Source organism: Bos indicus x Bos taurus, chromosome 6 (genome assembly GCF_003369695.1).
Source record: "Bos indicus x Bos taurus breed Angus x Brahman F1 hybrid chromosome 6, Bos_hybrid_MaternalHap_v2.0, whole genome shotgun sequence".
Taxonomy (NCBI): Eukaryota; Metazoa; Chordata; class Mammalia; order Artiodactyla; family Bovidae; genus Bos; species Bos indicus x Bos taurus.
Window position 1 is genome coordinate 91,185,058 of NC_040081.1, and position 19,668 is coordinate 91,204,725.

At 47.6% G+C, this 19,668-nt stretch overlaps 1 protein-coding gene across 3 annotated transcripts in view; it reads left to right on the forward strand.

Annotated features, from left to right (window-relative positions):
• The window catches only part of SHROOM3 (shroom family member 3), a 329,764-nt gene extending 310,713 nt beyond the window's left edge, over nucleotides 1-19,051 (forward strand). For 2 of the 3 annotated variants that reach the window (XM_027544825.1, XM_027544826.1), the window contains exons 7-10: nucleotides 1,201-1,707; nucleotides 3,752-3,902; nucleotides 13,847-14,119; nucleotides 18,053-19,043. In XM_027544825.1, coding sequence (XP_027400626.1) covers nucleotides 1,201-1,707; nucleotides 3,752-3,902; nucleotides 13,847-14,119; nucleotides 18,053-18,421 — 1,300 coding nt within the window. In that variant the 3' untranslated portion in view covers nucleotides 18,422-19,043. Of the gene's footprint in view, nucleotides 1-1,200; nucleotides 1,708-3,751; nucleotides 3,903-13,846; nucleotides 14,120-18,052 lie in introns of all 3 variants that reach the window. The other variant, XM_027544824.1, reaches the window with a different exon arrangement.
• The last annotated feature ends 617 nt before the right edge of the window (nucleotides 19,052-19,668 follow it).

Below are 19,668 nucleotides of genomic sequence, written 5' to 3' on the forward strand. Positions count from 1 at the left end.
CCCTGGTAAGATTTCCACACTCCAGGCTGCCCTGAGCTGCCTCTGCTGGCCCCTGGAGAGCCATGTCAGTTTCACCAGATGACAGAACTGTTTCCTCTCTTGACCTGGGTAGTCCTTATGCAGGGCTTCCGCAATGGCTCTGCAGTGAAGAATCCACCTGCAGTGCAGGAGATGCAGGAGATGCGGGTTCCATCCCTGTGTGGGGAAGATTCCCTGGAGGAGGAAACGGCAACCCACTCCAGTATTCTTGCCTGAAAAATTCCATGGACAGAGGAGCCTGGCGGGCTACAGCGGGCTACAGGGTCGCAAAGTCAGACACAAGTAAGCACAGCAACAAGTCACTATGGTAGCAGCCCTTGGGCGCTGAGGAGTGAGACTAGTGGAAATGGAAACCAGAACCCAGGAGGCCAGGTTTAGTTCTGTGGGCATGGCAGCTTCAGAGTCCAAATCCTGATCAGTGAAGAAATAAGGCAAAAGGAAAGGGTATACAGAAGACAAAAATAATCACTCTTATTACTGAGAGAGCTGATCATGGAGAATATGGCTTCTGTCTGAGTATAAGTGAGTCTCCTGACACTAGTCATAGGCTGTGCTAGACACACACACACACACACAGCGAGCACGCGTGAGCATGCCAGAGCGAGTCTAGAGGCAGCCTTACTCTAAAAACAGAGGCTGGACTAGGAATGGGCTGTGGGCCGCTTCTCTTTGCAGAGTCACTCTGTATCCATAGAAAGGAATGAAGAGGAAGGCTGAAGGTCAGTAGTGTTTAGGGAAAACCTCTTCTTGGAAGCCAGAAGAATGGGGAAGGAGCATTTCCCAACACATACCTCCCTAGGACAACACTGAAGATACATCAGCACCTTTGTGGTAACTTCCTCTAAACACCACTATTATGTGATAAAGTGAACATTATCCTCAGTTCACTTTCATAAAGCTCTGGAATCTGAGAGCAACATTCACCAAAACTGAACTCCTATTCAGTCTATCCCCCTTAAAAACGTCACATCCCCCTTGAAAGTCACACACCCTGCCTTAAAAGCCTCTCTGTGACCCTTTTGAACCTGCTGTTTGTGGGGATAACAACCTCAGAATCTCCTTATGTGTTGAAAGGTGCACCCCTGTGCCAGTGTCTCTGTCTTCTTTCACCCTCTGCTGACTCTTCTGTCACCCCTCTCTTTTTTTGAATATCCCTGACAGCTCCAGCAAACTTGCCAAGGTGACAGTTGCCAAGGAAAGGTCCATGGCCGGTGCAGCCCATCCGGTTGATAATCAGCTGCTGGGTTCCAGATCGCAAACTTCAGGCAAGAGTTTCGAGGCCAAGGAGACCAACCCGCCCTCCACCACGGGTGCTCTGCCCCAGCCTGCTGGGTCTCTAAGCAAGCAGCCAAGCCCAGGACAGCCACCTCCCATGCAGACCCACAGCCTCATCCACGAGCCAGCCATTGGGACTGCAGGTTTAGAAAAGAATGTCAGTTCTGGTCCTCAAAAGACCTCAGAAGACATCAGAACAGAGACGCTAGCCAAGGAAATTATCCACCAAGACAAATCTCTGGCAGACATTTTGGACCCAGACTCCAGAATGAAGACAACTATGGACCTGATGGAAGGTTTGTTTCCTCGAGATGTTAATTTGCTGAAGGAAAACAGCGTAAAGAAGAAGGCCGTGCAGAAAACCATCAGCTTCCCAGGATGTGAGACCAAGAGGTAAGTCCCTGGCAATGTCCCCAAACAGACTTCAAATTAAAGTGCTTCCGGGGGGGTGATGATCCGGTGAGAGGATCATGAGCAGTTTGTATTTTTCCTTCTTTTGATTTCTCCTGGGTTACTGCAGTATTTTCTTGCATGTTTGATTTCCTTGAAGCTACTATGGGAGAGATTAGAGTGTTTTTTTATTTTCTTACAAGTTTTCAGTGAAAACTATATGAATCAACAGGCTGGAACTCCACAGTTGGTGGCTTCAAGACCACCAACAAATAAAATCAGAGAGCATTTCATCTAAATTTGGGCTTGCATTTTAGAAATTTCCAACTGATCCTAACTGAATTATGGGAACACTGTGTTTTGAGTTGTGGGGGAGGGGAGAAAGGGAAGAACTACGTGGTGTTTCCAGGCTGTCCGCTATGTTATCAGAAGCTCTGATCACTTTATCCAAGCCTTAAACGGTAACCTTGTCCAGCCTCCTCTTTCAGTTTCTTACAGAGACTAACAGGAAGTGACTTATCCAGGGCCATGTGTTTAGCAAACACTTCTTAAGCACCCACAATGTGCAGGGCAGTCCACTGGGTCCCCTGTGGACCCACAGATGAATTTTTATGGATGTGTCAGTCGGTTCACCATGGGTGGTTGTCTTCCAGACACTCGCAATAGGAAGACCAGAGTAGTTGACATATACATTCTTAGAAAAGCATTTCCTGGCATTATCTCTGAGAACAAAAGTTTAGAAGTGAAATCCTCACATGGCTTTGGCAGCATGGAAAGCTTCCTGAGGGATTTCAGAAGGATGATGTGCGCCATCTTCTGGTTAAAGTGGGCATAGTCCTGTTGTATGTGAGACTGCAGATAGCCACTGTGGGCTTCAGGTAATCAGATAAGATGCCCAAGAAGCCCATTTGTAAGGCAATGAATATGTGGGGAGGCAGGGCATATCAGAAGAACTTTTTACCATGTTTGGTTTTTTTTCCCCACCCCCACTAACTGGATTAATGTAACTATATTTTTTAGAGGCATAACCTCACCAGTTGGGAAATTAGTGAAAACAGTCTTCTGGTGGTTCTGGATTCCATAGTAAAATGGTGGTTTAGATGTTAAATAATGTCACAAGATTATGTCCGAGAAAACTAATTATGCCTACAGAGTCCTTTATTCAGTGAGTAGGGTCTTACCTACTGACTCACTGGAAAAGACCCTGATTCTGGGAAAGATTGAAGGCAGGAGGAGAAGGGGACAACAGATGATGAGATGGTTGGATGGCATATAAGTTTGAGCAAGCTCTGGAAGTTGGTGATGGACAGGGAAGCCTGGCATGCTGCAGTCCATGGGGTTGCAAAGAGTCAGACACGACTGAGCAACTGAACTGAACTGAGAGTCTTACCTATAGAGTGTGAGAGACAGCTTGATTATAGTAAAACGAAGACCGTAGTTGTCAGGTCCACAGTTTCTAGATTGTCCTCCATCCTCGAAAACCCCCCTGCTGTGTAAGCAGTGAGTAGGTTTTACTTTTTGTATGTGTTCATTGTTGACCAGCAAGCTCCAGGTTTCTCAGGCTTACCTAGAGCCTCAAGCGTTCATGAAAAAGGAAAACTGGTAAATGTCCAAGCAACAATTACAGTAGGCATCAGACACATTATGGAAACCAAGGAGGAGTAGGAAATAATTAACCTAAAACCTGAGGTTGGTGTAGCACCTTGAAAACACTGTCCTGTTGACTAAGTCTTGGCTCCCTGTTGTCTCTCTGTGAAACAGGAAGTTAGTGTCATTCTGGTATTTATCACAAGAGGAGAACCATGCAGAAAGGTTAAACGTCCACAGTCCACTCCCCATCGTAATGTGGCCCTCAGTGGTTTTCCATCCCAAGTACTCTGGCTTCAAGAGCCCCACACATCGTGATCAGTCAATCGTAAATATTTATTAGGTCATCCTAACCCCTGGGAAGATATCACCCAGAACTTTTTTTTACGTGTTTCCAAATGGACAGACGTGTGGTGAAATGAAGCTGCATGTGGCTGTACTCTTATTCTCTCTGACCCAGGAGTGACGACAAGGAAGCAGTGGGCATGTTGGTCAACTGTCCTGCCTACTACAGCGTCTCTGCTCCCAAGGCTGAGCTTCTCAACAAAATCAAAGCTATGCCAGAAGAGGTGAACGAGGAAGAGGAGCAAGCAGACATCAACGAAAAGAAGGTAAAGAAAGAATAGGGGACTTTGTTCTGCTCCCCCAGAAAGGTAGTTCTTGCAGGCTTACTGGTGCCTTACAGTAGCGGCGGGTGGGGGCCGGGGGGAGGCCTGTGACATCACCAGCCTCGTGGAGCCATCAGAGATTCTCCACGTGCAAGGCGCTTGGAGCAGTTGCCTCACAGCTGTCCTGTCATTGTCCTTTTTACAAATGGCAAAAGTGAAGGGTAGAGGGATTAAGGTGGATTTCCTACAAGTCACACAGCTAGGACTAGAACCCAAGTAAGGTCCCCTGCTTCCTGGTTCAACACGGGGATCCCGACACTGTTCTCAGCAGTTGACCAACCAATGCCAGTGGTCTATGTCATTTTCATTTCGTGTTTCACGGTCAAAAGGAAACTAGGAAGTCTAGAAACTTTAAGGAAAAAGAGACTGATTGTCAAAAGATACTTCGAGAAAAGGAAGTATTATTCTTTAGATCCCCTCCCCTGTACCACAGGGAAAAGCTTGAAAGCACAGTGTTAGAATTGAGTTGTTAGCATTTGCTGCTCCTACAGAAATTTTAAATGTAAAGCACTTTCAGAATGACCGTGATGCTGGCGTCTTCCCACACGCCCTGGAGATCTCAGCCCAGCTGTGCCCGGCTGCTTTCCCCACAGCCCCAGAGGGGCTGCCTGCCTCTGTGCTTATAGCTCTTCATACGTCTCAGGCCAGTCTGCTGAAAAGGGCTCTTTGTTGAAAAACTCGCCTCGTGCTGAGCCAGGAATGTAAGTGCTTCTCAGTGGTGCCAGTTCCAGGAAAGCTTCTCATGTGATTCTGTTTCATTTATTCCATAGTATGTGTCCTAAGGTCTCTTGTTTATGTGTTGGAATGAGACCAGAGGATATAGACCGTGGGAGCAAGGAGCAATGGGGCAGGAGGATTTAGGGGTTTTAGAAACACCTCCGTCAGTGACATTCTCCCTTCTACTGACTCACAGCGCATGGCTAACATGCTGACACGATGCAGCTGCTGTGGTAACACAGGTTCTCCTAGCCCAAGGCCTCCCTACGTCCACGCCATAGCCTGTCTCCTGGCCCCCATTCAATGGGATTGGAGGAAGAAACCACCTTGCTATAGTCTGTCTATATTTATCCCAAAGAGGGGGCGCTATAGAAACTCTTATAAATATCAAGTTGCCATAACATCTTTAACCGAATATCTTACAGTTGTTTTGTTTTTTGCGTGTAGACATACCCTGCCCTACAGTAGCAGTGTGGCAAATTATCTGTTGCTTTTTCCTCCCCATCTTAAGTTTTTTTTCACTGCTTTTTCATCACTTTATCATCACCCTCTCACTCTAAGGATTATGTGACAAGAAGTATTTTTAGACTGAGAACTGAAGGACCAGGGGATTAATCCTCACAGGAAATGACGTTAGGTACTATTTGTCGAGCAAGTCTTAGTCCCAGATGTGGGCTGTGTTTTTTTTACTTAGTGCTTTATTACCTTCTTTATTTACACAAAACTGCTTTGATGCCTGTGTTGTCACATTTTAGGCTGAATTAATTAGAGTGAGTCAGGAGAGAAAGAGAAGGGGGCCATTCAAGACAAAGGGTATAGCCCGGGAGAAGAGGCAGAGGTGTGAAAAAGCATTGGGAGCTAGTATGTATTGAAGGGAGATACTTCCAGGAGGCTTGATATTATGATTAAATCAGAATTTACCAAATTTAGAGGCTAACCAAGAAAGGCCATGAATGGCAGGAAGGAGATGAAAGGGGGAGGATTCATGGGGGCAGGAGGTCATGGAGGTCACATGGGGCTTTGTCTGAAATGCTAAAATTTGGATTTTATCATGTGACAGTGGAGAACCTTATGAGATTGTTTTAATAAACTGCAGGTTTATTAATGTGTAATAGAATGTGTGTGTGTGACTTGCATTTATATATCTGGTCAGGAAACAGGAAATATGTAGGCTTTAGTTGATGTTGTTGAAGGCATTTATTAATAGATTCAGCATGAAGTTGAAATGCAGTTCTCTCCCTGGTGGCTCAGACGGTAAAGCGTCTACCTACAATGCGAGAGACCCGGGTTCAATCCCTGGGTCAGGAAGATCCTCTGGAGAAGGAAATGGCAACCCACTCCAGTACTCTTGCCTGGAAAATCCCATGGGTGGAGGAGCGTGGTAGGCCACAGTCCATGGGGTCTCAAAGAGTCGGACACGACTGAGCGACTTCACTTTCACTTGTCACTTTCCTGATATATAACAAGCTTTTCTAAGGATGGTTTTAAAACATGATGCTTGGTCAAGATTGTTTTAAGGCCGAGTATAGCCTTCCACCAAATTCTGCAAAGCAATAATATGCTCCCTAATGTTTAAAGTTAGTAATAACCTAACGTGTATTTCTTGGCATGGAACTCACTAAGTGTCAATGGAAACTACGGTCCTGATTTATTAATATTTTAAAACTTAAAATTAGCATTTCGAATCCATTCTCCTTTAACATACTTTTTATTTATATATCCTGGATGATGAATTATAATATTGCTCAGACAGTAAAGAATCTGCCTGCAGTGCAGGAGACCTGGGTTCAATTCCTGGGTCAAGAAGATCCCCTGGAGAAGGAAATGGCAACCCACTCCAGTATTCTTGCTTGGGAAATCCCATGGACGGAGGAGCCTGGAGGGCTACCGTCCATGGGGGTCACATAGAGTCAGACACAACTAGGCGACTAACATACTTTATATAAGTATTACTTAAAATATAAAACACTCACTGTGTGAACTTCTGACAGACATAAAATCTAAAGACAGTTTAATACTTCTAACTGGCTAAACCCTTCCATATCTGTTAGACAAAGATCTGCTTAACCTGATCCCATGATTCTCTGTTCTGAAGGCCAGAAGACTCTGGCTTAGAGACTTGGTGGAATATTTCAAAAAGAATCTGTTGTTCCTTAGAACTGGCTTTCCCCAGGAGACCAGTAGTGACCCAGATGACTCTCAGCTGCCTGTCTCTGTTGCTCTTGCTTCATTCTTGAAGTTCCAAGCTTCCCTCTGGTCTGTCTTCTTTCAGCCTGAAAAACTTCCTTTAATGTTTCTGTTTTTAAGCATTTTTCTGCTGGTGACAAATTCTTTTAGTTTTCCTTCATCTAAGAATGTCCATATTCTACTGTCATTTCTAAAGAATTTTTATTTTACTGGATATGGAATTCTGGGTTAACTATTCTTTTCTTTCAGCACTGTAAAAATGTTGTCTCATTTCTTCTTGCTTCCATCGTTTCTGATGAGAAATGCACAGCCGTTGGATACTTGTTCCTTTTATATGGAATGTGTTGTTTTTATCTGACTGCTTTCAAATTTTTCTTTGATTTTTTTCAGCAGTTTGGTTATGATGTGTGTGGGCCTTATTTTTTTCATTTGTCCTGTTGGGGTTTGCTAAGCTTCTTAATTGTATACTTATGTCTATCACTAAATTCAGGATGTTATTAGCCAGTATGTCTTCAATTTTTTTTTTTTTTAACATGCTAATCTTTTCCTTTTCTCCTTTTGGGACTCAGTGACACAAATATTAGACCTTTTGATATGGCCCTGCAAGTCTGAAACTATTTGTTCATGTTTTTGATGTTTTCTGTCCGTTCGTTCAAATTGGATTATTGATCTGTCTTCAGTTTCACTGACTTTCCTGCATTCTGCCAGTGATTTTTTTAAATTTCAAATATTCCAGTTTTCAGTTGTAAAATTTCCATTCAGTTACTGTTTTGTAGTGTCTGGCTGTTCATTTCAGGAGTGTTTACTTCTACCATGGAGCATAGTTACAAAAGTTTTTTAAAGGCTTCGATAGTCCCAGTGTTTGTTTATCTCAGGGTTAGCACCTGTTGGTGGTCTTCCCCTGAGAGCTGCTGACATTTTACTGGTTCTTTTCATATGGGGTAATATGGTATTTGAATGTTTGAGTATTATGTTGTGAGACTCTGGGTTCTGTGAAAATCCTCTGGAGAATGTGGATTCATTGTTCTTTTTAGCAAGCAGTCAGCCTAGTGAGGTTCAGGCTGTAAGTTCTGTCCCACTCCTGGGTGTTGGTCCCAGTGTCAGTTCAGTTTTCAGAACCTCTACTGTCTCCTGTGTGTCTGTCCCCCATGGGCACCTTTCAGGGCTGAGCTGGGGGCTCGGCTGAGTTGTTCTGTCACAGTTCAGTCCTGAAAGCCTCAGCTGTGCTGCTTTGGGTCTGTCCCACACGTACAGCTTCTGGGTGAGCCAGGACCTAGGCAGTTCCGACCCAGAGTTAGGGGGTCTCCCTTTCCTGCTCTCTCCTGTCCAGTATTCCCATGCCTCCTCCCATCCCCCTCCAGCCTCTGGCTCCCAGAGGCCCCTTTTCCTGCACCTCTGGCTAGAAATAGAAAGGCAAGTTCTCACAACATCACAGCAGCCTGCATGGCTGTACTGTCTACATGGGACTCCCCTCAGTAAGAGAAAGAAATAGTGGGGAGACCCCCTTACAGTTTCAGCCCATGGGGTCATTTTCCCAGTTCCTCTAGACAGAAAGAAGGGTTTTCTCTTGGAGTTTTAAGTGCTCACGCCATGTGGCTGTGCAGGGAGAGTCGCCTCAGGGAACGGAGCTGGGAAAGGGAGGAAAAAATGAGAAGGAAGGGGAAGAACAGGATTTCTGCCACAAGCTTTATCCCACAGAAGGCGGGGCTTCTTTTAGCCGTTTTGCTCCCATACTATCTCTGCTGTTCAGTGTTGAGGCTATTCACAGAGCAGAGCTAGAACATAAAAAGGGGGAGAAACCGGAAACTCACCCCCCGTTTGGGTCATCCTTCAGGCTTGCTCCCTCCCCAGCGAGCTGCCAGTTAACCTTGCAGAGCCCTCTGCGGGGTCAGGGTGTTAGCTGTAAGAATGGGGGAGGGGACCTGACATGGGCTTCTGACATCTGCCCACCATCAGCCCCCTCCCAGGGTTTATCATCAGGGAGAGAGATGTGGCAGATTTACATCCGGGAAAGTCTAGTAGCTACGTGTGGACTCAGACAGTAGGAAGAGAGGGTAGTTGGAAGGGTTACAGCTGCCCAGGAACGTGATGATACGGGTCAGAGAGGGAGGTGTAGGAGGAGCAGTGAGAAGCTGATGGATTTCAGTTTTCAAAAGAGGAAGTAAAAGTGGACGACCTGGTAGCAGATTAATATTACACATGGAGCACGGAAGAGAGGAAAGAGGGCTGACTCCGGAGTTCCTGGCTGAGGGGACTGTTGTAACAGAAATAGGAAAGCAGAGGGAAGGAGGAAGATGAGCTGCATTGAATTTTGAGGAATTTAATCATGTTTCTTGTATGTCAGAGATTCCTATTACCAGAAACCAAGAGATCTCAGAACCAAGAGATCAAACTAGGTAAATGTGACAGCGTTCTGGTCATAAGCCTTCCTGAGAGAAAATGAGAACCACTGTTGACAGAGAGCATGCTGGAGAGTATCTGCCTTGGCAGTGGGTCCCCCCCGACCTTTCTGCTTTGTCAGGCCACCAACATGGGATGCAGACTTGCTCAGGACAGAAACCGCCCCTGACTTCTCTCTTGAGTGAAACGCAGCTAAAGAGAAGAGCCCATGCTGCTGCTTGGATCCTCAAGTTGAATGTCTTTAACTAGTCCCAGTTTTTACCAGCAGGAGCCTAAATTTCTCTGTCCTCAAACCCTAGCCATGGGCCGTGTCAGTTGCTCAGTCACGTCCGACTCTTTGCTATCCCACGAGATATAGCACGCCAAGCTCCTCTGTCCATGGAATTCTTCAGGCAGGAATACTGGAGTGTGTAGCCATGCCCTCCTACAGGGGATCTTCTCAGCTGAGGGATCGAACCCAGGTCTCCCACGTGGCAGATGGATTCTTTACCACTGAACCACCTGGGAAGCCCTAAGGTCCTGAATTACTCAGTTTAGATGAAGACAGGCCATTGGTCGAGGCTGACTGTGTGTGTAGTGACGTTATTGGCAACCCTGTCAGCACAAGTCCCCTGAGCAGAAGGCAAAACCGTGTTGGGGATGGGGAGCGGTTGGCTATCTTCCCCTAGGGTCATCTACCCAAGTGACTGGTATATGTTCTTCAAGGGGCTACCTAATTTTAACCATAGCACAAAAGAGGAACAACTTGAATGTGTAACACTTTTTATATTTTCCAAAGTGCTTGCTTCATCTTACCTGAGCCTCACAACATTCCTCTGAGCTGTTTTAACATAACAACAAAAAGCCTGAATCCTGCAGCTGGAGACCTGGGTCTAAGCCCAGTGGTGTCCCTTTCTGTCTGCCTGAGCTTGGGCAAGTGACATAACTGATGTCCGCCTCACTCTCCTCATCAGTAAAAGGGAGATAACAGCACCCGTCTCACTGGGTTGCTGTCGGTAGTAACTGAAAATAGGAAGATGCCTAAATGGTGCCTGGCACAGAGAAAGAGCTCTGTAACTACACAGAATGGTTATTTTCAGGCAGACATTAGGATGCCCGTGCTGTGGATGAGAAAAACAGATACAAAAAGTCGAGTGACTGGCCTGAGAATGAATTTCTGTCATAGCCAGATCTCCTGACTCCTGGTCCAGTGTCTGCGCTGGTGCTGGAACCGTGAGGAGGTGGACCAGGCCCAGAAGGATTTCAGCCTGCAGATGGCAAGGTGGGAGGGAGGGGCTGTTAAACTATGTTTCCAGCGAGAACCCTTATTAACAGCAGCTTAGGCAGGTGAGTTAACAGTTTATGCCAGATGAGAAGTGGTTATATGTCAATGATTTTGCAAATTAATCAGCTCCTGAGAGACTAGTAAGTTATTTTTTAAAAATCAAAACATCTCTCCCCTCTCTCCTCATTGAATTCCATGGGTATAAGTTGGTAGGTTTTTTTGAAAAGATCTGCCTGGCAGAGAAATGGCTATTGAATACAGCCAACTGTCCCTTGCTACCTTCAGTTATTCAAAGCCCTCTTTAACTACATTTTAAAATCCAAATCTCCACATGTTAAGGGCTTGGTAAAATGAAAAATTCAAATACCATCCAAATGTGCAACCTTTGGGTCAGGAGTGATTGGTGTGACTGCTCAGTGATGCTGGTATTAGCCGATCTGACTGGGCTCTGACGATCACATTACAGCCCCGCCAACAGCTTTCAGAAATCAAAATGCAGAATGCAGATGGTTCTTCCTGCAGAAGCCTCCCTGCATCACTTCTAGGCATTTTCTTCTCATTCTGTCCATCCTTGTCTCATGAAGCCCAGAGTTCACGTCACCTCCTGTACAGGCAGACCTATGATTCTTCTGCTAACGTTGGTGTCTTTGAAAAACAAAACAGAGCAGGCGCCAAGCATTGCCTCTGCTGTCCCAAGAGTGTGCAGACAGCAGCTGCCTGCCTGAGACCTGCGAGCAGGCCCCAAGCACTGCCCCCCCCCCCCCCCCCCCCCACCTCAGGAGTGTGCACGGGCCTCTGCATCTGCACAGCGCGTATCAAGGGGACAGCGGCCAGCACATGCTGGGGAAGGAGACAGCCAGCACCCAAACTAAAAGCAGCCCCTCGGTTCTGGGAAAGATGGCAGAGTAGAAGGACCTGAGCTCGCCTCCTCTCATGAAAACACCAAAATCACAACTAACTGCTGAGCAACCAGTGACCAAAAAGACTGGAGTCTACCAGAAGAGAGATTTTTACATCGAAAGACAAAGAAGCCGCCTCAGTAAGACAGAAGGAGGCGGGGGACACTTTCACAACATCATTAAACCCCATACCTGCCAGGTGGGTGACCCACAAACTGGAAAATAATTATGTCACAGACATTCTCCCGCAAGAGCGAGAGTCCTGAGCCCTACATCAGGCTCTCCAACCTGAGGGTCTGGGATCGGGAGGAGGAACCCCCAGTGGGGCTTGAGTTCAGGAGTTCCACAGGACTGGGGGAAACAGAGACACCACTCTTGGAGGGCACACACAAGGTTTCACGCACACTGGGTCAGTAACACCACAGTAGCCTGAACTGGACCTACCTATGAGTCCTGGAAGGTCTCCTGGAGAAGCAGGGGTCAGCTGTGGTTCACTGGGGAGCAAGGATACTGGTGGCAGAGGCCCCAGAGACTGTTGATCAGTGTGAGCTCTCCTGGAGGTCTGCCATTTTGATATTACAACCTGGTCCCACCCAACAGCCTACAGACCAGTGCTGGAACACTCAGGCCAAACAACCCGCAGGAACACAGCCCCACCCATCAGCAGACAGGCTGAGCTCACAGCCACCTCTAAACACACCCCTTGATATAGCCCTGCCCACCAGAGGGGCAGACACGAGTCCCTCCCACCAAGAAGCCTACACAAGCCCCGGGACCAGCCTCACCCACCAGGGAGCAGACACTAGCAGCAGGAGGAGCTGTGATCCTGCAGCCTAAGAGGTGGAGACCACAAACACAGAAAGCCAAAATGAGACGATAGGGAAATATGTTCCAGATGAAGGAACAAGATAAAAACCCACAACTAAGTGAAGTAGAGAGAGGCAACCTATCTGGAAACGAATTTAGAGTACCGATAGCAAAGATAATCCAAGATCTCCAGAAAAAGAATGGAGGCGCAAGTTAAGAGGATACCCGAGATGTTTAACAAAGAGTAGAAGATTTAAGGAACAAATAAACAGAGATGAACAGAGCAACAATACAAATAAACAGGAATGAAAAATACGCTTGAAGGAGTCAATTATTCTGTTGTTAAAAGAATGGATAAGTGAGCTGGAAGACGGAACGGTAGAAACTGCTGCCACGAAACAGAATAAACAGAAATGAGGACAGAAACTGACAGATATCAAAAACAAACTTACAGTTCCTAAAGGGGAAACGTGGGGGGAAAAGGATAAATTAGGACCTTGGGACTAACATATACACACTACTATAAATAGGTAACTAACAAGGATTTACTGTATAGCATGGGGAACACTACTGAGTATTCTGTGAAAACCTATATGAGAAAAGAATCTAAAAAATGAATATGTTTATGTGTAACTGAAACACTTTGCCGTACCCCTGAAACATAACATTATAAATCAACTAGACTCCAATAAAATTAAAGCTAAGAAACGAAATACAAAAGGCAGGGTCCGCAGAGGGAAGACTGAGCGGGCTAGATGCTGACCCCGGTGGCTGTTCAGCCTTCTTTGACCCATCCTTACCCACTGAACCCCGCTCACCTGGTGACTGCCACTGACCTGTCACCTTTAATTCAAGCCAGAACTTGGACATTTCAAGGACATCTGTGAACCCTACTTAAACTGAAGGAGCCTGAGAAAATTAGGGAGCCAAGTTCAGTAGAAGCTCCGAAGAAGAGTTCTCCCTCCTCTTCACCACTCACCTCGACACCTGAGGACAGACTTACTGGTTAATGCTCACTTGCCGATTAAAACTCAGCACACTGTCCGATTTACTCCCCTCGTGCACTGCATAGATGAGCGAGTATCTCCTACAAGACCGCTGGGAAGGCTCAGGGAGATAATCTGTAGACTTCCTCACCATGTCTGGCTCATAGTAATTGCTCCACAAGTGGTTATCTGTGATTAATACTCAGCTCTGTAATCGCAGGCAAATCCCTGGTTCCTTTGACTCTCAGCTGCTCTGTTTGTTAAACAAGAATATATATTCTGCCTGCCTGTGGTATTGTTGTGAGGATCAAATGAGAACATGTCTTGAAAAGACTTTTAAAAGTGAGCAGTGAACAAACCAGCTGGGAAGGCAGTGTTGTGCACAGCACGACGTGACTGGACAATATTCCAAGGCAACGTGTGATTGTGCATAGCCTGTGAGGACTGAATAGGTTCTGAGAAGGGAAAGGAGACTGTGGTCTAAGGTTGGGGCCAGTCCATACAGAGCAGAGGAGGGCCTTCAGCTGAGCGTCAAAAAAAAAGGAAGGATGCGACTAGAAGTGGATCTTGTCACCTCTGACCACTCTGGTGGCTAACTTTTGCTGTGTGTCTCTTCTCTCGTGACAGGCGGAGCTGATTGGAAGCCTCACCCACAAGCTCGAGACCCTCCAGGAAGCCAAGGGGAGCCTGCTGATGGACATCAAGCTCAATAACGCCCTGGGGGAGGAGGTAGAGGCCTGGATCAGTGAGCTCTGCAAGCCCAACGAGATCGACAAGTACAAGATGTTCATCGGGGACTTGGACAAGGTGGTGAACCTGCTCCTGTCCCTCTCGGGGCGCCTGGCCCGCGTGGAGAACGTGCTCAGCGGCCTTGGTGAAGACGCCAGTAACGAGGAAAGGGTAGGCGGCCTAGCAGCTCCCTTCAAGTCTCCTCCCTGCCTCCCCCAAGTCCCATGTACATAGAGAAGTATGGTGAGACAGGGGTCCTAGAGAAGACCACCATCTCCCTGGGGCAGGGAAGGGGGTCCGGCATACAGGTGAGCAGGGCAGAGAGGGGAAGGCAGCTCCCATGCCAGGATGTCATGTCATGACACCTCAGCCTCAAGGATACTTACTAGAAAAGTAGAAATGTGGGCGCCAGAGTTCCTTTCCTTCCTTTCTGTCCCAGAAAAAGGCAAAAGGCATAATGAAGATGGACATTAAAAACAAGAGAGGAATGACGAAGCTACTGGGGATGAGGAGAGGGCCCAGGAACATGAGCTCAGGCTCCAGGGAAGCTGCAGGTGAGGGGCCAGGGACGCCAAGGGAGGACGTACCCACTGTCGTCACCGCACCCCTCACTGGAAGAACGGAACGACAGCGGTGGTGACATGACGCAGAATCCCAGGGCGCCCTCTGGGTCAGGCACTGTGGCCGTAGACGCTGCAGGCGCAGCCTCAAGGAGTTCTCACTAGAGGCACGTAAGCGACGCAGCCAGGACAGGAGTCCTGCTATGGTCCCCAGGCGTTATCCACCTCCTTGAACTTCATCGCAGAGCTACAGAGCATTCTTCACCTGCTCATCTGTGCAGCAGATATTTCCTCTGTGTCTGGTATATGCCACCATCTGGTGTAGGCACTTGGGATACTCTGAATAAAGCAGTCAGATCCCCGCCCGCATGGGACTTACTTACCAAAGAGGTCAGACAATAAACAGAGCTGTAACTTCACGTACATGCCGACTGACCAGCACTCCAGCCAGTAAGAGGCAGCTCTTTTGCTTCCTGGCTCCTGGAAATTAGGGATTTCCCAATCATTTCTCCGAATGTACTGCCTTAAAAGGAAAGGTATGTCTTGGCAAATAGATTTTTGAAAGATTAGAAGAGATCTAGATGGTAAGCATTTAGGAATGGGACTCTGAGCGCCCAGGACCCCAAACCCGCACCCTGGACCAGTGCCCACCTGTGTATATGTGCCAGGCCTTTGTTCCCTCCAGACAGTTTCCCTAGAAACTAACTGTCCTTGCCTCCAAAGTGTTGTCCCTCCCGCCTTCCTTCCATCCAGCCAGCAGAGAACAAGAACCTGTCAAATTCCAGCTGCTCCGCGTGCTGGGGCTGACACTGGCTAAAAACAGCCCCTCCACCAGTGAGGAGGACCAGTGTGGAAGCAGCGATTGTGTCTAGTGTGCTGCTGCGCAGTGATAAACTCAGGGCCACGGGAGCACTCTTCATGTGGTGCTGGGGTCAGGAGGGACTTCACACGAGGGCCGCTTGAGTGGCGTCTAGAGGGCTTTCTTTATGCCAGGCGGACTGATGGGAAAAGCTTCACCATTTAGAAGGAATGTTATGGACAAAGCCCAGGCAGGAACTGAATTACATGTGGTTGGTATGTCTAGAGCACAGAGTGATTCCTTGACTCACTTGTTTTTAAGGGAGACCAAGAAGGGCTTCCCAGGTGGCACTAGTGGTAAAGAATCTGCCTGCCAACTCAGGAGACATAAGATTCATAGTTTCAATCCCTGGGTCAGGAAGATCCCCTAGAGGAGGGCAGCAACCCACTCCACTATTCTTGCCTGGAGAATTCCATGGACAGAGGAGCCTGATGGGCTCACAGTCCATAGGGTCGCAAGAGTTGGACACGACTTAGCACACAGGCAAGAAGGGATAATGAAGCTGCCCAGTCCCCATGGGGCTAGCATCAGTGGGGAAGCCATTATCACCTCTGGACCCGGAGAAGCAGAAGGAAGGGGCCCTTATCAGAACTTAGCCATAGCTCTGGAGGAGAGGTTTCAGCCACTGCCACCTGGCAAGGAGAGAGCCCGGAATACAGGCCTCAGTGTCGTCTTTCTCCCACCCCCAGTCCCCTGCCGTGGCTGCCACTGGCCGAACCCAGCACCCAGCAGGGTTCAGCTTCACCAGACATTGAGACAGGCTAGGAGAGTGGGTCTGGAGGGATAGTAGAATCCAGTGCAGAAAATCCTCACCAAGACCTGTGGGTCAGTACTTTAGAATTTAGCCTGGAGAGCCTTGAACTCATTTCATTACCTGATCGGGAGTGGGGAGAAGGATGTTACCATGGGGAGACTTCTAGAAAGATGGGTTTAGGCTGTTAATTTAGACCATTGTCTTGGGGATAAAGAACAGGGAGTGACTTAGAGCATGAGTTTGAATCAGCAGGCCGGGCATGTTAGATGAGGGGAAGGACAGAACAGAAGGTAATTCCATGTTTCCTGTTTGGTCACCTGGCTGGATGCTGCAGGTCTGTGAGATAGGGAACACTGGAGCAGTACTTAGAGGAAGATGAGCTGTTCCAGAATTGAGCTCAACTTAACACTTAAATGCCATCTATACTCTTAAGTACACATAAGCGCTTGCTCACCTGCAGAATACATCAGGATTAGTTTTGTTGTTGTTCAGTCACTAAGTGAGGTCTGACTTTATGCAACCCCATGGAGTGCAGCATGCTAGGCTCTTCTGTCCACTGTCTCCCAGAGTTTGCTCAAATTCACGTCTGTTGAGTTGATGATGCTATCTAACCATCTCATCCTCTGTTGCCGGCTTCTCCTTTTGTCTTCAATCCTTCCCAGCATCAGGGTCTTTTCCAGTGAGTCAGCTCTTTGAATCAGGTGGCCAAAGTATTAGAGCTTCAGCTTCAGCATCAGTCCTTCCAGTGAATATTCAGGACTGATTTCCTTTAGGATTGACTGGTGTGATCTCCTTGCAGTCCAAGGGACTCTCAAGAGTCTTCTCCAACACCACAGTTCAAAAGCATCAATTCTTCAGCACTCAGCCTTTTTTATGGTCCAGAGCTCATATCCATGCATGACTACTGGAAAAACCATAACTTTGACTTCCTTGATAATTGGCCTTTTTTTCCCCTTCAATTTTTTAATTATGGTAAACTACATAAAGGACTTCCCAGGTGTCTCAGTGCTAAAAAAAAAATCCACCTGCCAGTGCAAGAGACACAAGAGACACGAGTTCGATCCCTGGGGTGGGATGATCCCAACCTGGATTCCTGGAGAAGGAAATGGCAATCCACTCCAGTATTCTTGCCTGGAAAATTCCATGGACAGGGGACCCTGGTGGGCTTCAGTCCATGGGGTCACAGAGAGTCTGAGACAACTGAGCACACAGCACCTAGGCTTCCCTGGTGGCTCAGTGGTAAAGAATCCGCCTGCCAATGCAGGGGGTGAGGGTTCAGTCCCTGGGTCGGGAAGATCCCCTGAAGGAGGAAATGGCAACCCACTCCAGTATTCCTGCCTGGAGAATCCATGGACAGAGGAACCTGGGTTGCTACCTCCCATGGGCTCACAAGAGTTGGACACGACTTAGCGACTAAACCATCCCCACCACGTATAAAATTTGCTGTCTTAACCATTTGTAGCTGTACAGTTCAGTAGTGTTAAGTATATTTACATTGCTGTGCAACAGATCTCCAGAATTTTTTTCATCTCGCAAAACTCTATACCCATTGAAACAAGTCCTCCACTCTCCCCACCCCCCAGGCCCTGGCAATCACCGTCCTACTTCATGCCGTTAGGACTTTGACTACTCTTAAGGACCCCCTACAAGTGGAATCCTGATTGTCCTTTTAAGACTAGAAGCCTAAAGTAAAGCCATTACCCCCGCCAGTTGAATGTAATGCCTGTCTAATTAAAGCTGGACCATACATAAGCACCATAAGGGTAATAAGCTGATGTTCAAAACACTTGCGCCTCCCTACTTAAGAGTGACAGTTGAAATAGCATCTTAGATATTGTCCCGTCTTGTAAAAAAATCTCTCTACAGGCAGTGTGGCTCTCTTCCCCCCCCAAAACTGGCCCTCTGCTGACCCACTCATCTCGCCCTGGCAGAGTTCACTCAACGAGAAGAGGAAGGTCCTGTCTGCTCAGCACGAGGACGCCCGGGAGCTCAAGGAGAACGTGGATCGGAGGGAGCGCGTGGTGCTGGACATCCTGGCCAATTACCTCTCCGAAGAGCAGCTCCAAGATTACCGGCATTTCGTGAAAATGAAGTCGACACTCCTCATCGAGCAGCGAGAGCTGGATGACAAGATCAAGCTGGGCCAGGAGCAGGTCAAGTGCCTGCTAGAGAGCCTTCCCTCGGACTTCGTGCCCAAGGCGGGGGCCCTGGCTCTGCCCCCAGGCCTCACCGGCGATGTGACTCCCGTGGGGGGCTGGACTGGCAGTGGTGTTTTCCCAGCGGTGACCTCCCCACTTTAACCTCTTCTCCAGTACCCACCCAAAAGACTACCCCTTCTCTCAACACTATTTAATCTGAAAAATGTTTCAGTACAAGCCACCCATTAAGCTCTGTGGGTTATTGGGGGTTTTTTTCTGGATAAAAGGAAAAAATTCCATCCAGGAAAAAGCCTGTCCTCCTCCTTCTTGCCCTTCATGATTGATCTCCCGAGAGCTTGCATGCCACTGGGAGGTGACCCCCTTTCTATTGTTACTTTGTAGTAGAAAGAAAATTAATGAAACTGTGAGAACTGATCGGAGGGTGTCTGATTGATCGCTTAGTTTTCACAGGCCGAGGCAACACGGATCCGTGGGTGTCACCCTCAGGACCGCATCCACAGTGGCCTTCCCTGCCTGTGGGCAGTGCTTCCTGACGACAAGTACGGCATACTTATCAGTGAAGGGCCTGCTTCATAACGCCTTACAGAGAAACACACACACGGGATAAAATTGTCCAACCTTGAACACTGTTATTTATATTTTTAAAAATGAAAAAGATCATTGTGTGCTAACCACTTACTTGATTCTGTTCTGTGGTGGATGTAGACAGTTATGTTTGAGCTTTGTATTTTGTGAGAACCTTAATGAAACCAAGAATTCCAAAGACAGTCACCTTGAGTGTGGAGACTTTTTTTCTTACCTGACATGTGAGTTGAGCTTCAGCGCTTGTTTTAAACTGAGTATGGAAAAGTCCCAGCCGCCACTGCTGGCAGCTCACCACTTTACCCCTGCAACAAGCGGAACACCACACTCCTTCCCAGGAAGGCTTTGTGCACCACGGTCATCACAGCCTTCCCTAGTGCTGCTGGTCTCTATCCCTGGGGCAGAGACAAAGCTAAAGTCCGCTGATGAGGCCAACGCTCCAACCTGTTGACAAGGAAACTGGAACTCAAGTCAATTCAAAACTGAGTTTCTGCTGTCCCGCTATGAGATTTGAGCTAAATCCAGCTTATTTAGTGAGATGCAGTAGCAGGCTGTCTTAATCATGCTTTTCACAAAAGTTTCTTCTCCTGAAATGTCAAACTCATCAACCACACTTATGAAAAATCCCCTCCCTAAACTCTGGAGATGGATTTTGCACTATTCTGCTTCAATAGCAACATCTGAGAGGACCCTCGTGAGCCCAAGCTGTAAGCCTGTTAAGATAGACTGAAGGATGGACGGGGGTGATGGGCCAGGGACCCGGCTGTGTCGTCAGCTGCTGGAGATGGCAACAGCCTGATGCACGC